The 20,514-nt window shown below is 44.9% G+C and overlaps 1 protein-coding gene across 4 annotated transcripts in view; it reads left to right on the top strand.

The window, feature by feature from the left end:
• Positions 1–20,514, top strand: part of LOC124015610 (adhesion G protein-coupled receptor L1-like) — a 278,324-nt gene that overhangs the window by 225,458 nt on the left and 32,352 nt on the right. For all 4 annotated transcript variants that reach the window (XM_046330967.1, XM_046330966.1, XM_046330965.1 and 1 more), the window contains 9 exons: positions 345–609; positions 1,988–2,315; positions 3,217–3,513; positions 5,519–5,622; positions 6,131–6,316; positions 6,616–6,654; positions 9,863–10,043; positions 10,221–10,343; positions 15,048–15,253. In XM_046330967.1, coding sequence (XP_046186923.1) covers positions 345–609; positions 1,988–2,315; positions 3,217–3,513; positions 5,519–5,622; positions 6,131–6,316; positions 6,616–6,654; positions 9,863–10,043; positions 10,221–10,343; positions 15,048–15,253 — 1,729 coding nt within the window. The remainder of the gene's footprint in view (positions 1–344; positions 610–1,987; positions 2,316–3,216; positions 3,514–5,518; positions 5,623–6,130; positions 6,317–6,615; positions 6,655–9,862; positions 10,044–10,220; positions 10,344–15,047; positions 15,254–20,514) is intronic.

Raw genomic sequence — 20,514 nt, 5'->3', positions numbered from 1 at the left:
TTCACATCAAATAATCTCTCTGCCTCTGCATTGATTTATTTGAATACTGTTGTAGATGGATGGTGAATGGCAGTGTGGGTTCCATGGGGTCCTGTGGTGATCTGTAGACCACTGGTGGGGCACCTCAGGGGTCAGTGTGAAGTCCAATTAATTTAGTGAAATACATGTTTTTTCTTGTGCTCCATGGGATGGAGAAGTATGAGAACCACAGTTCTAATGTACTGTATGTAATCATACTGTTGGGCTCTTTGGACATGTGCTTATGAGCAGGTCATTGCCCAAAAGCTCATGGGTTATTGATTCTCCTGTCATATTCTGACCACCCTCTTCTTCCACTCCTATAGGTTGCCGAACCGTGTTGATGGCACAGGCTTCGTGGTATACGACGGCGCCGTGTTCTACAATAAAGAGCGCACACGCAACATGGTCAAGTATGACCTGCGCACACGCATCAAGAGCGGCGAGGCCATTATCGCCAACGCCAACTACCACGACACATCGCCCTACCGCTGGGGTGGGAAGAGCGATATCGACCTGGCAGTGGACGAGAATGGGCTGTGGGTCATCTACGCCACAGAGTCCAACAACGGACGACTGGTGGTCAGCCAGGTGGGTGGAGGAGAGGAGGATGGAGGGAATAGAAGAGTGTAAGAGGAGTGTAACAGGAGGATGGAGGGAATAGAAGAGAGAGGAGTATAACAGGGGGATGGAGGGAATGGAAGAGAATAGGAGTATAACAGGGTGATGGAGGGAATAGAAGAGAGGAGTATAACAGGGTGATGGAGGGAATGGAAGAGAGAGGAGTATAACAGGGTGATGGAGGGAATAGAAGAGAGAGGAGTATAACAGGGGGATGGAGGGAATAGAAGAGAGAGGAGTATAACAGGGTGATGGAGGGAATAGAAGAGAGAGGAGTATAACAGGGTGATGGAGGGAATAGAAGAGAGAGGAGTATAACAGGGTGATGGAGGGAATAGAAGAGAGAGGAGTGTAACAGGGTGATGGAGGGAATAGAAGAGAGAGGAGTATAACAGGGTGATGGAGGGAATAGAAGAGAGAGGAGTGTAACAGGGTGATGGAGGGAATAGAAGAGGGTTGAGTATAAAAGGGGGATGGAGGGAATAGAAGAGAGAGGAGTATAACAGGGTGATGGAGGGAATAGAAGAGAGAGGAGTATAACAGGGTGATGGAGGGAATAGAAGAGAGAGGAGTATAACAGGGTGATGGAGGGAATAGAAGAGAGTGGAGTATAACAGGGTGATGGAGGGAATAGAAGAGAGAGGAGTGTAACAGGGTGATGGAGGGAATAGAAGAGAGAGGAGTATAACAGGCGGATGGAGGGAATAGAAGAGAGAGGAGTATAACAGGGTGATGGAGGGAATAGAAGAGAGAGGAGTATAACAGGGTGATGGAGGGAATAGAAGAGAGAGGAGTATAACAGGCGGATGGAGGGAATAGAAGAGAGAGGAGTATAACAGGGTGATGGAGGGAATAGAAGAGAGAGGAGTATAACAGGGTGATGGAGGGAATAGAAGAGAGAGGAGTATAACAGGGTGATGGAGGGAATAGAAGAGAGAGGAGTATAACAGGGGGGTGGAGGGAATGGAAGAGAGAGGAGTATAACAGGGGGTGGAGGGAATAGAAGAGAGAGGAGTATAACAGGGGGGTGGAGGGAATAGAAGAGAGAGGAGTATAACAGGGGGTGGAGGGAATGGAAGAGAGAGGAGTATAACAGGGTGATGGAGGGAATAGAAGAGAGAGGAGTATAACAGGGTGATGGAGGGAATAGAAGAGAGAGGAGCATAACAGGGGATGGAGTTGGACTGGACATTTCTAAGCTCAACTAAAATAATCCTATTTATTTATTTCATAAATACACTTTCTTGTGTTTATCACCGTAACACCTGGATTAAGCGTTTAAGAATGGGTGATATTCTGTAGTGTGAGATATATTCATGGTTACCATCACCCCCCCTCCTCCTCCCAGGTGAACCCGTACACCCTGCGCTTCGAGGGCACCTGGGAGACCAGCTTCGACAAGAGGCTGGCGTCCAACGCCTTCATGGCGTGCGGCGTGCTCTACGCCGTGCGCAGTGTCTATCAGGACGACGACAGCGAGGCCGGCGGGGATCTGATCCTTTACGCCTACAACACGAACCGTGCCCGGGAGGAGCCCGTCCACATCCCCTTCCCTAACCCCTACCAGTACGTCTCCTCTGTGGACTATAACCCCAGAGACAACCAGCTCTACATCTGGAACAACTATAATGTTCTGAGATACCCGCTGGAGTTCGGACCACCGGACCCCACCACTGGTGAGTCCTGAGATGTGTGTGTACAGTGGACCTTTATTTCTGGTATAATTTGTCCATTGATGTCAGTTGTAGTGGGATATTTGCACAAATGCAAATCACCACCTGTTCGCCCTCTTGTACGTTACGTACCTTGCTTCTTCAGATGAATTATCCATTGTGTTTTGGGTGAATATTTTAGCGATGCAGGCCCTGAGAGAGAGAGAGAGAGAGAGAGAGAGAGAGAGAGAGAGAGAGAGAGAGAGAGAGAGAGAGAGAGAGAGAGAGAGAGAGAGAGAGAGAGAGAGAGAGAGAGAGAGAGAGAGAGAGAGAGAGAGAGAGAGAGAGAGAGAGAGAGAGAGAGAGAGAGAGAGAGAGAGAGTTGGGATATGTTACTTCTATGGATGCATTACAGTTGGTTGTTAATGTCGGTAGTGACTTCTGTCATATACATTTGATCAATAATTGACATGCTCCTTTCTTCATAGGAACACTGAAAGAGTAATATATAGATATATTAAAGTAGTTTGTCGTGCACACTCCCTCCCCTCTCCATAGGAACACTGAAAGAGTAATATATAGATATATTAAAGTAGATTGTGCCGTAATTATTATCCGGAGAACTTTTGAACTCAACTTCTGAGAGATGCAACATTTACGTGCCTTTCTCTCTTTTATTCATGCTCTGGTTTTGTCTTTGTCTTTGTCTTTCTGTATCCCCTCTCACCACTTTCATTCCATCTCTTTTCTTTTATTTCCCTTTTTTTGTCTCTCACTTTCGCTTTCCCTATTTATATCTTTGACTTTATTTGGACTTTATTTGGACTTTATTTTGTCATCCTCAGTGATTTTATTTATACATGTGCTTTATTATGTGTTTTAAAACTAAACTAAATCACCCCCCCCTGTCTCTCTCTCTCTTCAGGCCCTCTGACGACTTCTCAGGTGACCAGCACCACTCCAGCCCGACCTTTCACCTCCAGTTCTAGCCCTGCTACCACCCGCCCCCTGGCCCCCACCTCTCACCCCATTGGCGCTATCAACAAGGGTCCTGACCTGCGGCCAATCACAGCCACCGTACCAGTCACCAGGCGGCCTCCACGCCCACCCGTCCAGGGCCCGGAGCCCCAGGTGTGTGAGTCCAGAGTGGCCAGAGGGGTGCAGTGGCCCTCCAACCAGAGAGGAGAGACTGTGGACCGCCCCTGTCCTAAAGGATCACTAGGTGGGGACTGACTATTACCGTGTTTCCTGTATGTAAGTCTGTGTGTGTGTGTGTGTGTGTGTGTGTGTGTGTGTGTGTGTGTGTGTGTGTGTGTGTGTGTGTGTGTGTGTGTGTGTGTGTGTGTGTGTGTGTGTGTGTGTGTGTGTGTGTGTGTGTGTGTGTGTGTGTGTGTGTGTGTGTGTGTGTGTGTGTGTGTGTGTGTGTGTGTGTGCGTGCGTGTGTGTGTGTGTGTGTGTGTGTGTGTTTTCCAGTGTGTCACTGTTTCAGTGTGTTTGTGCTGCAGCTCTTGTTTTTCCCCTGGCTGGCTGTGTTGTCTCCCCCTCTCCTCTCCTGTCCCACTGTTACTCTCAGCAGCAGGCTGGGTCCCAGAGGATTCCCTCTACATGAAAGCCCGTCCTTCTCTCCTCTCCTCTCCAAATGAAAGAGTCGTCTCACAGCGAAACAGGGATAGCCAAGTGAAAGTGTGGAATAATGAAATGAAAGACTGAACAAAACAGGATACACCTCCCTTCATGCTAGCTTCTATAACTCCAAACATGCAATCATCAAATAGCCCTCTCGAGTTCCAGAAAAGAATATAATATCTTCTACCACCACTCCCCCCTCCATCTCTTCTTGCTTTTCTGTGTTCTCTCTCTCTCTCTCTCTCTCTCTCTCTCTCTCTCTCTCTCTCTCTCTCTCTCTCTCTCTCTCTCTCTCTCTCTCTCTATCCCTCTCTCTCTCTCTCCCTCTCTCTCTCTCCCTCTCTCTCTCCCTCTCTCTCTCTCCCTCTCTCTCTCCCTCTCTCTCTCTCTCTCTCTCTCTCTCTCTCTCTCTCTCTCTCTCTCTCTCTCTCTCTCTCTCTCTCTCTCTCTCTCTCTCTCTCTCTCTCTCTCTCTCTCTCTCTCTCTCTCTCTCTCTCTCTCTCTCTCTCTCTCTCTCTCTCTCTCTCTCTCTCTCTCTCTCTCTCTCTCTCTCTCTCTCTCTCTCTCTCTCTCTCTCTCTCTCTCTCTCTCTCTCTCTCTCTCTCTCTCTCGCATCTCTGACAACAACAGTAACGTTAAATTAGCAGCTGGCTTAATTGCCATGTCTTGGCAGAGATTTCAAACCCAATCTGCGCTAGATGGAGGAGAGCAGGGAGAGGAGGGGGGGGGGGGTGTACTTCTGCTCTGATTCCTCCACTGCTGTGTTGTCTCTCTCTTCTCCCTTCTTCTCTCTCCCTCTCTTCTCCCTCTCTCTTTCACTTCTGTTGTTCCCTGTATGGAGCTGTTTGTGTAGCGGCAGTGGAAAGACCCTTCCTTGGTTGATCCCAGTGTATTGTCCTCTCTCTGAACTCTCCTAACTAAACAGAAAACTTAGCTGAAAACGAGGGGTGGCGGGAGGTCCCTCCCTTAAGGTGTTATTCTTGCAGATGAGAGACGATGCCTGATGGCGCCGTCTTGTGTGTGTGTGTGTGTGTGTGTGTGTGTGTGTGTGTGTGTGTGTGTGTGTGTGTGTGTGTGTGTGTGTGTGTGTGTGTGTGTGTGTGTGTGTGTGTGTGTGTGTGTGTGTGTGTGTGTGTGTGTGTGTGTGTGTGTGTGTGTGTGTGTGTGTGTGTGTGAGTGGAGCGGTATGTGTGTGAGGGGGGGGCTGTGTGTGTGTGTGTAGCGCACGTTTGAGTGAATTTGTGTTCCTTTAAAGCCATGTTCTTATAGCCAACTCATTTGAAAGCCTACCCCTCCCTTCTCGTTCTTTCTCTTTCTGTCCTACACTCCATTATTTAACCTTTCCACTTCTGCCCCATTTTCTCTCACACACTTCCTCCTCCTTCCTCCCTCTCTTTTCTCTCCTCTGCCGAACCACTCAAAGTATTGCATATTTAAAGTTCATTTCATTTACTCTTTTTTTATCTGTCGTACTCTTTGCCCTGTTCCTTTTCTCTTTAAAATCCATTTCTCTATAATTGCCCAATACCTAATGCTTATTATCTCTCCATCCCTCTCTTCCTCCCTCCATCCCTTTCTCCCTTCCTCCCTGGCCCTCCCAGGCATCGCCTCGTTCCAGTGCTTAGCGGCTCCGGTCATGTGGAACCCTCGGGGCCCTGACCTCAGTAACTGCACCTCTCCCTGGGTCAACCAGGTAGCCCAGAAGGTAAGACCTCCACCTCTACTAGTCCCTCTGTTGGGGGCCTCTGGCCCTGCCTCTGGCCCTGGGTGTCTGTGTCCATATGCACACTGCCATTAGCATGTCTCCAAGGCTCTCTTGATTAAACCCATCACCATCATATCACTAAGGTTTTCACCCATTAGAATGACTCATTTCAACTAGACCCATATTCAAATCCACTCTTCATCCTCCACTTTCTATAGTTAGTCTTTCACCCTATGGAAGGCCATTAAGGTCAAGATGATGGAAATACTATTTTTATTGAGTTTGTTTAAAGTATATTTAAAGATAATTGAATTACAACTATTTTTATTGAGTATATTTAAAGATAAATTAGTTATAACAATTTTTATTGAGTATATTTAAAGTGTATTTCTATAAAAAAACGTGAGTCTACTTCGCACCCTCAACTTACCACTCTCAACCATCAGCAACCCCCAACACACACTCCTCTGTGTAGTACCCAGTGGTGGAAATGTGTGTCTCTGTGTAGATAAAGAGTGGTGAGAATGCTGCCAACATTGCTGGGGAGTTGGTGAACCACACACGGGGGCGGATCCACGCTGGTGATGTCAGCTCGTCAGTGCGTCTGATGGAACAGCTGCTTGACATACTGGATGCCCAGCTTCAGGCCCTGCGGCCCGGCAACAAGGAGTCAGCCGCACGCAACTACAACAAGGTAGAAGACACACACACACACACACACACACACACACACACACACACACACATGTGCAAACACACACCACACACACACACAGATAGATGTACACACACACACAAAGTTGTACAAACACACACACTCACACATAGACACATTCACACACACTCACAGACAAACTGAACTGGGTGTTTAAAAATGCACGCTAACAGACCCATAGTGTGTAACATCCCTCTAGACTTGCAGTTTGCCATTGTTTTGGTGTTACAGTACCCTATAGAAGTGTACTGTAACACTATTGTCCTCCCTCCTCTCAGCTCCAGAAGAGAGAGAGGACCTGTCGGGCTTACATCCAGGTAACCTTCCCCTTTAATCCCCACACTTTAAATGGACAATATCGTCTAGCCCACCAGTGTACTGACTACTGAGAATAATGTGGGAAAGATAACCCCTAGTCTGTAGTAGACGTATTTGTGTACTGTATAGGATTTCATCATTCCAGTTGCAGGTGGAGCGCAGTGCAGCAGTGTGTGTGTGTGTGTGTGTGTGTGTGTGTGTGTGTGTGTGTGTGTGTGTGTGTGTGTGTGTGTGTGTGTGTGTGTGTGTGTGTGTGTGTGTGTGTGTGTGTGTGTGTGTGTGTGTGTGTGTGTGTGTGTGTGTGTGTGTGTGTGTGTGCTGTAAGGCTGATATCTCTCTGGAAGCCTGAAATGTGTCTGTAATATTTCCTCAGGCTGCTGCTTTCTTTGTAGTTTTTCCTCATGTTCATAGTATCTCTCTGAAATGTGGGCGGAGTAATAGAAGCAGTAATAATGTTTCTGTGACATAACTCAGCTAGGTTTCACTGTAATGTTACTATAGTGATATACGTTGCTATATGAGCCTTGGCTGTGTACTGTTCAATACAGTATGATATCTCTGGCTATGTGTAAGGGGTCATTTGATAGTATGTAATGATCCTGTGTGTGATATCATAGCATGTATGATGTATCTCTACATATGAATGATTTCTGTAATTCTGCAGCATATGTGTTCCTTAACTTGTCTGTTGTGCAACAAAATACATACAAATCTGCAGGGGTGTACGATCTATGCAAAGTCTGCTGTGTTGTAGTGTGTCACTAGAGCGCCCTTGTTTAGCATTGGTTGTACTGTAACTTATGAAGCAACACAGATGTAATTCAGTATATGGTCAATATAAATAAAAAGAATGGTTTTAATAGGTTTAGTGTAAGGGGAAATGTATGGTAATGTATGGTAAGGGGAAGGGGAAATGTATGGTAATGTATGGTAAGGGGAAGGGGAAATGTATGGTGATGTATGGTAAGGGGAAGGGGAAATGTATGGTGATGTATGGTAAGGGGAAGGGGAAATGTATGCTGATGTATGGTAAGGGGAAATGTATGGTGATGTATGGTAAGGGGAAGAGGAAATGTATGGTAAGGGTAAGGGGAAGGGGAAATGTATGGTAATGTATGGTAAGGGGAAGGGGGAATGTATGGTAAGGGTAAGGGGAAATGTATGGTAAGGGGAAGGGGAAATGTATGGTAAGGGTAAGGGGAAATGTATGGTAATGTATGGTAAGGGGAAGGGGAAATGTATGGTAAGGGGAAGGGGTAATGTATGGTGATGTATGGTAAGGGGAAGGGGAAATGTATGGTGGTAAGGGGAAGGGGAAATGTATGGTAATGTATGGTAAGGGGAAGGGGAAATGTATGGTAAGGGGGGAAATGTATGGTAGGGTGGAAATGTATGGTAATGTATGGTAAGGGGAAATGTATGGTGATGTATGGTAAGGGGAAGGGGAAATGTATGGTGATGTATGGTAAGGGGAAGGGGAATTGTATGGTGATGTATGGTAAGGGGAAGGGGAAATATATGGTGATGTATGGTAAGGGAAGGGGGAAATGTATGGTAAGGGGAAGGGGGAAGGGGAATTGTATGGTAAGGGGAAGGGGAAATGTATGGTGATGTATGGTAAGGGGAAGGGGAAATGTATGGTGATGTATGGTAAGAGGAAGGGGAAATGTATGGTAAGGGGAAGGGGAAGGGGAAATGTATGGTAATGTATGGTAAGGGGAGGGGGAAATATATGGTAAGGGGAAGGGGAAATGTATGATAATGTATGGTAAGGGGAAGGGGAAATGTATGGTAATGTATGGTAAGGGGAGGGGGAAATGTATGGTGATATATGATAAAAGGGGAAGGGGAAATGTATGGTGATATATGATAAAGTGGAAATGTATGGTGATGTATGGTAAGGGGAATCAATGAATCAAATGATTCACATGGTGAATCGAACATACAGGCCTGTATAGTATAAGAGAATCACATGGTGAATCAAACATACAGGCCTCTGTTATAAATTGGATAACAGGTCAAACGTCTACTATAAGAGTAGAGCAGCAGAAAATGTAATGTACAGCAGTAGCATGTGTAATGTAATGTACAGCAGTAGCATGTGTAATGTAATGTACAGCAGTAGCATGTGTAATGTAATGTACAGCAGTAGCATGTGTAATGTACAGCAGTAGCATGTGTAATGTAATGTACAGCAGTAGCATGTGTAATGTAATGTACAGCAGTAGCATGTGTAATGTAATGTACAGCAGTAGCATGTGTAATGTACAGCAGTAGCATGTGTAATGTAATGTACAGCAGTAGCATGTGTAATGTAATGTACAGCAGTAGCATGTGTAATGTAATGTACAGCAGTAACATGTGTAATGTACAGCAGTAGCATGTGTAATGTAATGTACAGCAGTAGCATGTGTAATGTAATGTACAGCAGTAGCATGTGTAATGTAATGTACAGCAGTAGCATGTGTAATGTAATGTACAGCAGTAGCATGTGTAATGTAATGTACAGCAGTAGCATGTGTAATGTACAGCAGTAGCATGTGTAATGTAATGTACAGCAGCAGCATGTGTAATGTAATGTACAGCAGTAGCATGTGTAATGTAATGTACAGCAGTAGCATGTGTAATGTAATGTACAGCAGTAGCATGTGTAATGTAATGTACAGCAGTAGCATGTGTAATGTACAGCAGTAGCATGTGTAATGTGATGTACAGCAGTAGCATGTGTAATGTACAGCAGTGGCATGTGTAATGTAATGTACAGCAGTAGCATGTGTAATATAATGTACAGCAGTAGCATGTGTAATGTAATGTACAGCAGTAGCATGTGTAATATAATGTACAGCAGTAGCATGTGTAATGTAATGTACAGCAGTAGCAAGTGTAATGTAATGTACAGCAGTAGCATGTGTAATGTAATGCACAGCAGTAGCATGTGTAATATAATGTACAGCAGTAGCATGTGTAAAATAAGGTACAGCAGTAGCATGTGTAATGTAATGTACAGCAGTAGCATGTGTAATATAATGTACAGCAGTAGCATGTGTAATGTACAGCAGTAGCATGTGTAATATAATGTACAGCAGTAGCATGTGTAATTTTAATGTACAGCAGTAGCATGTGTAATGTCATGTACAGCAGTAGCATGTGTAATGTAATGCAGTGCAATACAGTAGTGTGAACCTTAGCGCCCCTCTGCGTTGCCAGGCGGTAGTGCAGACAGTGGACAACCTGCTGCGTACAGAGGCTCTGGAGTCGTGGCAGGACATGAACACTACGGAGCAGGCCCACACCGCCACCATGCTATTGGACGTCCTGGAGAAAGGAGCCTTCCTATTGGCCAACAACATGTATGGCAACCGATTCACCGACCGGGCCCCCAATATCGGTAAGAAATAGGGGGAAATGGAAGCAGTGGGGGACATGCATGTGTGTGATTAGTCATTGTAATTAGTAGCCATAGTAATTCCAATAGGTGGATAGGTGTAGAACAGGACGCTCAACATCCTGGAAAAGCAGAACAACTCTAACCATATGTTCCCACGTGCCTGTGTGTGTATCTTAGATCTGGAGGTGCACGTGTTGAACACAGAGATGGACCTTCAGGACCTGTCCTTTCCTCAGAACTACGTGAGCGACAGCACCATCCAGCTCTCCGCCTCCACCATCAAACAGTACAGCCGCAATGGTCAGTAACCTTATCACGGTCATCACATCACAGTCAAACCCTACAGCGCTCCCGTTCACTCCATGACCTGAGATATGGGCTCTGGATCTCCCGTTCACTCCATGACCTGAGATATGGGCTCAGGGATCTCCCGTTCACTCCATGACCTGAGATATGGGCTCAGGGATCTCCTGTTCACTTCATGACCTGAGATATGGGCTCTGGATCTCCCGTTCACTCCATGACCTGAGATATTGGCTCAGGGATCTCCCGTTCACTCCATGACCTGAGATATGGGCTCAGGGATCTCCCGTTCACTCCATGACCTGAGATATGGGCTCAGGGATCTCCCGTTCACTCCATGACCTGAGATATGGGCTCAGGGATCTCCCGTTCACTCCATGACCTGGGTTATGGGCTCAGGGATCTCTCAGTCAATGTCTACATTTGCATTTTCATGCGAGTCTAAAGTAATCTGCATGCAGTTGACCAAGTTATTGTCTCATAATAACAGGCCAATCAGATTAATAAAAGCGCTGAGACCATTTCTTCCTTGATGGTTTCTTAACAACACTCCTAATAGAATAGCTGAGGAGGCGTGTAGATGACTATCACCCACAGCCTGACAGAGCAATCTCAGCTCTCGTTCTCTCTCTCTCTCTCTCTCTCTCTGTCTCGCTCTCTCTCTCTCTCTCCCTCTCTCTCTCTCTCTCTCTCTCTCTCTCTCTCTCTCTCTCTCTCTCTCTCTCTCTCTCTCTCTCTCTCTCTCTCTCTCTCTCTCTCTCTCTCTCTCTCTCTCTCTCTCTCTCCCTTGCTCTGTCTCTCCACCATCTTATACCCCTCTCTCATCTCTTCTCCCGATTCAAGCCCCCCCCTCCCCCTCTCCCTCCCTCCATTCCTCCTCTCCCTCCATCCCTCCATCCCTCCCTCTCCCCTTTCTCTGTTTTCTGTCAGCGCTCGGCTCTGCAGTGGGAACCAGATTAGAATGATTGAAACAAACGCACATGAAAAATTCATATGGAATAATAGGAGATCTGTGAATGCTTGAGGGATGAATGTTCCATTGCCCTCCACATTAAATCTCCCCTCTTTCCCACCAGTCAAAATGAAACGGTTCTTACCATCATTTGAACCTTCACTAACTCTCTCTCTCTCCCTCTGTCACTCTGCCTCTCTCCCTTTCCTCCTTTTCCCCTTATCATTCCCCCTGTCCTCTCTCGCTATTTCTTCTCTCTCTCTCTCCTTCCCCCCTTCCCTCTCCTTTACCTCTTTATGTTCTATCTCTCTCTCTGACTCTCTCTAAATCCCCCTTCCCCTCTTTATGTTCTATCTCTCTCTCTGACTCTCTCTAAATCCCCCTTCCCCTCTTTATGTTCTATCTCTCTCTCTGACTCTCTCTCCATCCCCCTTCCCCTCTTTATGTTCTATCTCTCTCTCTGACTCTCTCTCCATCCCCCTTCCCCTCTTTATGTTCTATCTCTCTCTCTGACTCTCTCTCCATCCCCCCTTCCCCACTTTATGTTCTATCTCTCTCTCTGACTCTCTCTCCATCCCCCTTCCCCTCTTTATGTTCTATCTCTCTCTCTGACTCTCTCTCCTTCCCCCTTCCCCTCTTTATGTTCTATCTCTCTCTCTGACTCTCTCCATCCCCCTTCCCCTCTTTATGTTATATCTCTCTCTGACTCTCTCTCCTTCCCCCTTCCCCACTTTATGTTCTATCTCTCTCTCTGACTCTCTCCATCCCCCTTCCCCTCTTTATGTTCTCTCTCTCTCTGACTCTCTCTCCTTCCCCCCTTCCCCTCTTTATGATCTATCTCTCTCTCTGACTCTCTCTCCATTCCCCCTTCCCCTCTTTATGTTCTATCACTCATTCTGACTCTCTCTCCTCCCCCTTCCCCTCTTTATGTTCTATCTCTCTCTCTGACTCTCTCTCCATCCCCCTTCCCCTCTTTATGTTCTATCTCTCTCTCTGACTCTCTCTCCTTCCCCCTTCCCCTCTTTATGTTCTATCTCTCTCTCTGACTCTCTCTCCATCCCCCTTCCCCTCTTTATGTTCAATCTCTCTCTCTGACTCTCTCTCCATCCCCCTTCCCCTCTTTATGTTCTATCTCTCTCTCTGACTCTCTCCATCCCGTTCCCCTCTTTATGTTCTCTCTCTCTCTCTGACTCTCTCTCCATCCCCCTTCCCCTCTTTGTTCTCTCTCTCTCTCTGACTCTCTCTCCATCCCCCTTCCCCTCTTTATGTTCTATCTCTCTCTCTGACTCTCTCCATCCCCCTTCCCCTCTTTATGTTCTCTCTCTCTCTGACTCTCTCTCCATCCCCCGTTCCCCTCTTTATGTTCTATCTCTCTCTCTGACTCTCTCCATCTCCCTTCCCCTCTTTATGTTCTCTCTCTCTCTGACTCTCTCCATCCCCCCTTCCCCTCTTTATGTTCTATCTCTCTCTCTGACTCTCTCCATCCCCCCTTCCCCTCTGTATGTTCTCTCTCTCTCTGACTCTCTCTCCTTCCCGCTTCCCCTCTTTATGTTCTATCTCTCTCTCTTACTCTCTCTCCTTCCCCCTTCCCCTCTTTATGTTCTATCTCTCTCTCTGACTCTCTCTCCTTCCCCCTTCCCCTCTTTATGTTCTGACTCTCTCTCCTTCCCCCTCTCTGACTCTCTCTCTGACTCTCTCTCCATCCCCCTTCCCCCTTTATGTTCTATCTCTCTCTCTGACTCTCTCTCCATCCCCCTTCCCCTCTTTATGTTCTATCTCTCTCTCTGACTCTCTCTCCATCCCCCTTCCCCTCTTTATGTTCTATCTCTCTCTCTGACTCTCTCTCCATCCCCCTTCCCCTCTTTATGTTCTATCTCTCTCTCTGACTCTCTCTCCATCCCCCTTCCCATCTTTATGTTCTCTCTCTCTCTGACTCTCTCTCCATCCCTCCCTTCCCCTTTATGTTCTCTCTCTCTCTCTCCTGACTCCTCTCTCTTTATGTTCTCTCTCTCTCTGACTCTCTCTCCTCCCCTCTTTATGTTCTATCTCTCTCTCTGACTCTCTCTCCTCCCCCTCTTTATGTTCTATCTCTCTCTCTGACTATCTCTCCTTCCCCCTTCTCTCTCTTTATGTTCTATCTCTCCTCTGACTCTCCCCTTCCCCCTTCCCCTCTTTATGTTCTATCTCTCTCTCTGACTCCCCTCTTTATGTTCTATCTCTCTCCCCCTTCCCCTCTTTATGTTCAATCTCTGACTCTCTCTGACTCTCTCTCTGACTCCCCCTTCCCCTCTTTATGTTCTATCTCTCTCTCTGACTCTCTCTCCTCCCCCTTCCCCTCTTTATGTTCTCTCTCTCTCTGACTCCCCCCTCCCCTCCTCCTCCCCTTCCCCCCCCCTCTTTATGTTCTATCTCTCTCTCTGACTCTCTCTCCATCCCCCTTCCCCTCTTTATGTTCTATCTCTCTCTCTGACTCCCTCTCCATCTCCCTTCCCTCTTTATGTTCTCTCTCTCTCTGACTCTCTCTCCATCCCCCCTTCCCCTCTTTATGTTCTATCTCTCTCTCTGACTCTCTCCATCCCCCCTTCCCCTCTTTATGTTCTCTCTCTCTCTGACTCTCTCTCCTTCCCGCTTCCCCTCTTTATGTTCTATCTCTCTCTCTTACTCTCTCTCCTTCCCCCTTCCCCTCTTTATGTTCTATCTCTCTCTCTGACTCTCTCTCCTTCCCCCTTCCCCTCTTTATGTTCTATCTCTCTCTCTGACTATCTCTCCTTCCCCCTTCCCCTCTTTATGTTCTATCTCTCTCTCTGACTCTCTCTCTTTCCCCCTTCCCCTCTTTATGTTCTATCTCTCTCTCTGACTCTCTCTCCATCCCCCTTCCCCTCTTTATGTTCTATCTCTCTCTCTGACTCCCTCTCCTCCCCCTTCCCCTCTTTATGTTCTATCTCTCTCTCTGACTCTCTCTCCATCCCCCTTCCCCTCTTTATGTTCTATCTCTCTCTCTGACTCCCTCTCCTCCCCCTTCCCCTCTTTATGTTCTATCTCTCTCTCTGACTCTCTCTCCACCCCCCTTCCCCTCTTTATGTTCTATCTCTCTCTCTGACTCTCTCTCCTCCCCCTTCCCCTCTTTATGTTCTATCTCTTTCTCTGACTCCCTCTCCTCCCCCTTCCCCTCTTTATGTTCTATCTCTCTCTCTGACTCTCTCTCCATCCCCCTTCCCCTCTTTATGTTCTATCTCTCTCTCTGACTCCCTCTCCTCCCCCTTCCCCTCTTTATGTTCCATCTCTCTCTCTGACTCTCTCTCCATCCCCCTTCCCCTCTTTATGTTCTATCTCTCTCTCTGACTCTCTCTCCTCCTCCCCTTCCCCTCTTTATGTTCTATCTCTCTCTCTCTGACTCCCTCTTCTCCCCCCTTCCCCTCTTTATGTTCTATCTCTCTCTCTGAGTCTCTCTCCATCCCCCCTTCCCCTCTTTATGTTCTCTCTCTGACTCTCTCTCCATCCCCCCTTCCCTCTCCTTTACCTCTTTCTGTTCTATTACTCTGTCTGACTCTCTCTCCTTATTATGCTCCCTTCACACACTATTTCTGTTTCTTTTTTCTATTTTTTGTTTCCCTCTCTCATTTCCCCTCTCAATCTCTCTCTCTCTCTCTCTTCTTCTTTCTCCCGCTCCCTGTCTCTCTCTCTGACCCTTTCGCTCTCTCCCCGTCTCTCCCCGTCTCTCCCTGTCTCTCATCTCTCTCCCCCTCCAGGCCAAGTCAAGGTAGTGTTTGTTCTTTATAAGAACTTGGGCTCCTTCCTGTCTACGGAGAACGCCACGGTGAAGATGGAGCTGGAGGCGGCACCGGGGGAGCGGGGATTGGCAGTCAACTCCCACGTCATCGCTGCCTCCATCAATAAAGAGTCCAGCAGAGTGTTCCTCACTGAGCCGGTGGTGTTCACACTCAAACACTTACAGGTAAACACTTACAGATACATTTAATGTCATATGCTTACATATTACAGGCTCATAACAATGGCTGGAACATAGCGAATGGAATGGCATCAAATGCATGAAAACCATGTGTTTGATACCATTCCACTCATTTTTACCTTTATTTATTTAACTAGGTAAGTCAGTTAAGAACAAATTCTTATTTTCAATGACAGCCTAGGAACAGTGGGTTAACTGCCTGTTCAGGGGCAGAACGACAGATTTGTAGCTTGTCAGCTCAGGGATTTGAACTTGCAAACTTCCAGTTACTAGTCCAACGCTCTAACCACTAGGCTACCCTGCCGCCCCACTACGCTCCATTACGCTCCTTAATTCACCTCAATTAAGGTGCCACCAACCTCCTGTGTCTCACTCACATACAGTCCACAAACTCTCCCATACACACAATACACTCCCATATACACAATACACTCCCATACACACAATACACTCCCATACACACAATATACACCCATACACAATACACTCCCATACACACAATACACACCCATACACACAATACACTCACATACACACAATATACACCCATACACAATACACTCCCATACACACAATACACTCCCATACACAAAATACACTCCCATACATACCCATACACACAATACACTCCCATACACAATCCACTCCCATTAACACAATACACACCCATACATAATACACTCCCATACACACCCATACACAATACACTCCAGTATACACACTTCACTCCCATACACACACCCATACATAATACACTCCCATACACACAATACACACCCATACACAATACACTCCAATATATACACTATACTCACATAATAATTACACTCACATACACTTGCATAAACCGAAAGGTTGAAAGATCAATTCCCCAAGCTGACAATTTAAAAATCTGCCGTTCTGCCCCTGAACAAGGCAGTTACTGTTCCAAGGCCATCAATAATAGTATGAATTTGTTCTTAACTGACTTGCCTAGTTAAACTAAGGTAAAATACATTTTAAAATAATAATAAATAATTAAACATAAATGTACATTGACATAATGTACACATACAGGAGTTTAAACACTACACCACATAGTGTACTGTAGTAGACTAACAAGCCCATACACATAGTGTACTGTAGTAGACAAACAAGACCATACACATACTGTACTGTAGTAGACAAACAAGCCCATACACATACTGTACTGTAGTAGACAAACAAGACCATACACATACTGTACTGTAGTAGACAAACAAGCCCATACACATACTGTACTGTAGTAGACAAACAAGCCCATACACACACTGTACTGTAGTAGACAAACAAGACCATACACACACTGCACTGTAGTAGACAAACAAGACCATACATATACTGTACTGTAGTAGACAAACAAGCCCATACATATACTGTACTGTAGTAGACAAACAAGCCCATACACATACTGTACTATAGTAGACAAACAAGCCCATACACATACTGTACTGTAGTAGACAAACAAGCCCATACACATACTGTACTGTAGTAGACAAAAAAGCCCATACACATACTGTACTGTGGTAGAAAAACAAGACCACACACATAGTGTACTGTAGTAGACAAACAAGCCCATACACATAGTGTACAGTAGTAGACAAACAAGCCCATACACATAGTGTACTGTAGTAGACAAACAAGACCATACACACACTGTACTGTAGTAGAAAAACAAGACCACACACATAGTGTACTGTAGTAGACAAACAAGCCCATACACATAGTGTACTGTAGTAGACAAACAAGCCCATACACATAGTGTACTGTAGTAGACAAACAAGCCCATACACACACTGTACTGTAGTAGACAAACAAGACCATACACATACTGTACTGTAGTAGACAAACAAGACCATACACATACTGTACTGTAGTAGACAAACAAGACCATACACATACTGTACTGTAGTAGACAAACAAGACCATACACATACTGTACTGTAGTAGACAAACAAGGCCATACATATACTGTACTGTAGTAGACAAACAAGCCCATACACATACTGTACTGTAGTAGACAAACAAGCCCATACACATACTGTACTGTAGTAGACAAACAAGACCATACACATACTGTAGTAGACAAACAAGCCCATACACATACTGTACTGTAGTAGACAAACAAGACCATACACACACTGTACTGTAGTAGACTAACAAGACCATACACATAGTGTACTGTAGTAGACAAACAAGCCCATACACATACTGTACTGTAGTAGACTAACAAGACCATACACATACTGTAGTAGACAAACAAGACCATACACATACTGTACTGTAGTAGACAAACAAGCCCATACACACACTGTACTGTAGTAGACAAACAAGCCCATACACATAGTGTACTGTAGTAGACAAACAAGCCCATACACACACTGTACTGTAGTAGACAAACAAGACCATACACATACTGTACTGTAGTAGACAAACAAGACCATACACATACTGTACTGTAGTAGACAAACAAGACCATACACATACTGTACTGTAGTAGACAAACAAGCCCAATCACATAGTGTACTGTAGTAGACAAACAAGCCCATACACATAGTGTACTGTAGTAGACAAACAAGCCCATACACATACTGTACTGTAGTAGACAAACAAGCCCAATCACATACTGTACTGTAGTAGACAAACAAGCCCATACACATAGTGTACTGTAGTAGACAAACAAGCCCATACACATAGTGTACTGTAGTAGACAAACAAGACCATACACATAGTGTACTGTAGTAGACAAACAAGCCCATACACATACTGTACTGTAGTAGACAAACAAGACCATACACATAGTGTACTGTAGTAGACAGACAAGCCCATACACATACTGTACTGTAGTAGACAAACAAGACCACATATTGTACTGTAGTAGACAAACACGACCACATACTGTACTGTAGTAGACAAACAAGCCCATACACACACTGTACTGTAGTAGACAAACAAGCCCATACACATACTGTACTGTAGTAGACAAACAAGACCATACACATACTGTACTGTAGTAGACAAACAAGACCATACACATACTGTACTGTAGTAGACAAACAAGCCCATACACACACTGTACTGTAGTAGACAAACAAGACCATACACATAATGTACTGTAGTAGACAAACAAGACAATACAAGACAAACAAGCCCATACACATACTGTACTGTAGTAGACAAACAAGACCATACACATACTGTACTGTAGTAGACAAACAAGACCATACACATACTGTACTGTAGTAGACAAACAAGACCATACACATACTGTACTGTAGTAGACAAACAAGACCATACACATACTGTACTGTAGTAGACAAACAAGACCATACACATACTGTACTGTAGTAGACAAACAAGACCATACACATACTGTACTGTAGTAGACAAACAAGACCATACACACACTGTACTGTAGTAGACAAACAAGACCATACACATACTGTACTGTAGTAGACAAACAAGACCATACACATACTGTACTGTAGTAGACAAACAAGACCATACACATACTGTACTGTAGTAGACAAACAAGACCATACACATACTGTACTGTAGTAGACAAACAAGACCATACACACACTGTACTGTAGTAGACAAACAAGACCATACACATACTGTACTGTAGTAGACAAACAAGACCATACACACACTGTACTGTAGTAGACAAACAAGCCCATACACACACTGTACTGTAGTAGACAAACAAGACCATACACATACTGTACTGTAGTAGACAAACAAGACCATACACATACTGTACTGTAGTAGACAAACAAGCCCATACACATACTGTACTGTAGTAGACAAACAAGCCCATACACATACTGTACTGTAGTAGACAAACAAGACCATACACATACTGTACTGTAGTAGACAAACAAGCCCATACACACTGTACTGTAGTAGACAAACAAGCCCATACACATACTGTACTGTAGTAGACAAACAAGACCATACACATACTGTACTGTAGTAGACAAACAAGACCATACACATACTGTACTGTAGTAGACAAACAAGCCCATACACATACTGTACTGTAGTAGACAAACAAGACCATACACATACTGTACTGTAGTAGACAAACAAGCCCATACACATACTGTACTGTAGTAGACAAACAAGACCATACACATACTGTACTGTAGTAGACAAACAAGACCATACACATACTGTACTGTAGTAGACAAACAAGACCATACACATACTGTACTGTAGTACTGTACTGTAGTAGACAAACAAGCCCATACACATACTGTACTGTAGTAGACAAACAAGACCATACACATACTGTACTGTAGTAGACAAACAAGACCATACACATACATGTACTGTAGTAGACAAACAAGCCCATACACATACTGTACTGTAGTAGACAAACAAGACCATACACATACTGTACTGTAGTAGACAAACAAGACCATACACATACTGTACTGTAGTAGACAAACAAGCCCATACACATACTGTACTGTAGTAGACAAACAAGACCATACACACCTGTACTGTAGTAGACAAACAACATACTGTACTGTAGTAGACAAACAAGCCCATACACATACTGTACTGTAGTAGACAAACAAGACCATACACATACTGTACTGTAGTAGACAAACAAGCCCATACACATACTGTAGTAGACAAACAAGACCATACACATACTGTACTGTAGTAGACAAACAAGCCCATACACATACTGTACTGTAGTAGACAAACAAGCCCATACACATACTGTACTGTAGTAGACAAACAAGCCCATACACATACTGTACTGTAGTAGACAAACAAGACCATACACATACTGTACTGTAGTAGACAAACAAGACCATACACATAGTGTACTGTAGTAGACAAACAAGACCATACACATACTGTACTAGTAGACCATACACATACTGTACTGTAGTAGACAAACAAGACCATACACATACTGTACTGTAGTAGACAAACAAGCCCATACACATACTGTACTGTAGTAGACAAACAAGCCCATACACATACTGTACTGTAGTAGACAAACAAGACCATACACATACTGTACTGTAGTAGACAAACAAGACCATACACATACTGTACTGTAGTAGACAAACAAGACCATACACATACTGTACTGTAGTAGACAAACAAGACCATACACATACTGTACTGTAGTAGACAAACAAGACCATACACATACTGTACTGTAGTAGACAAACAAGACCATACACATACTGTACTGTAGTAGA

Source organism: Oncorhynchus gorbuscha, linkage group LG26, assembly GCF_021184085.1.
Source record: "Oncorhynchus gorbuscha isolate QuinsamMale2020 ecotype Even-year linkage group LG26, OgorEven_v1.0, whole genome shotgun sequence".
NCBI classification, from domain to species: Eukaryota; Metazoa; Chordata; class Actinopteri; order Salmoniformes; family Salmonidae; genus Oncorhynchus; species Oncorhynchus gorbuscha.
The sequence above is the reverse complement of the archived record's forward strand: the minus strand, read 5'-3'. Positions and strand labels throughout refer to the sequence as shown.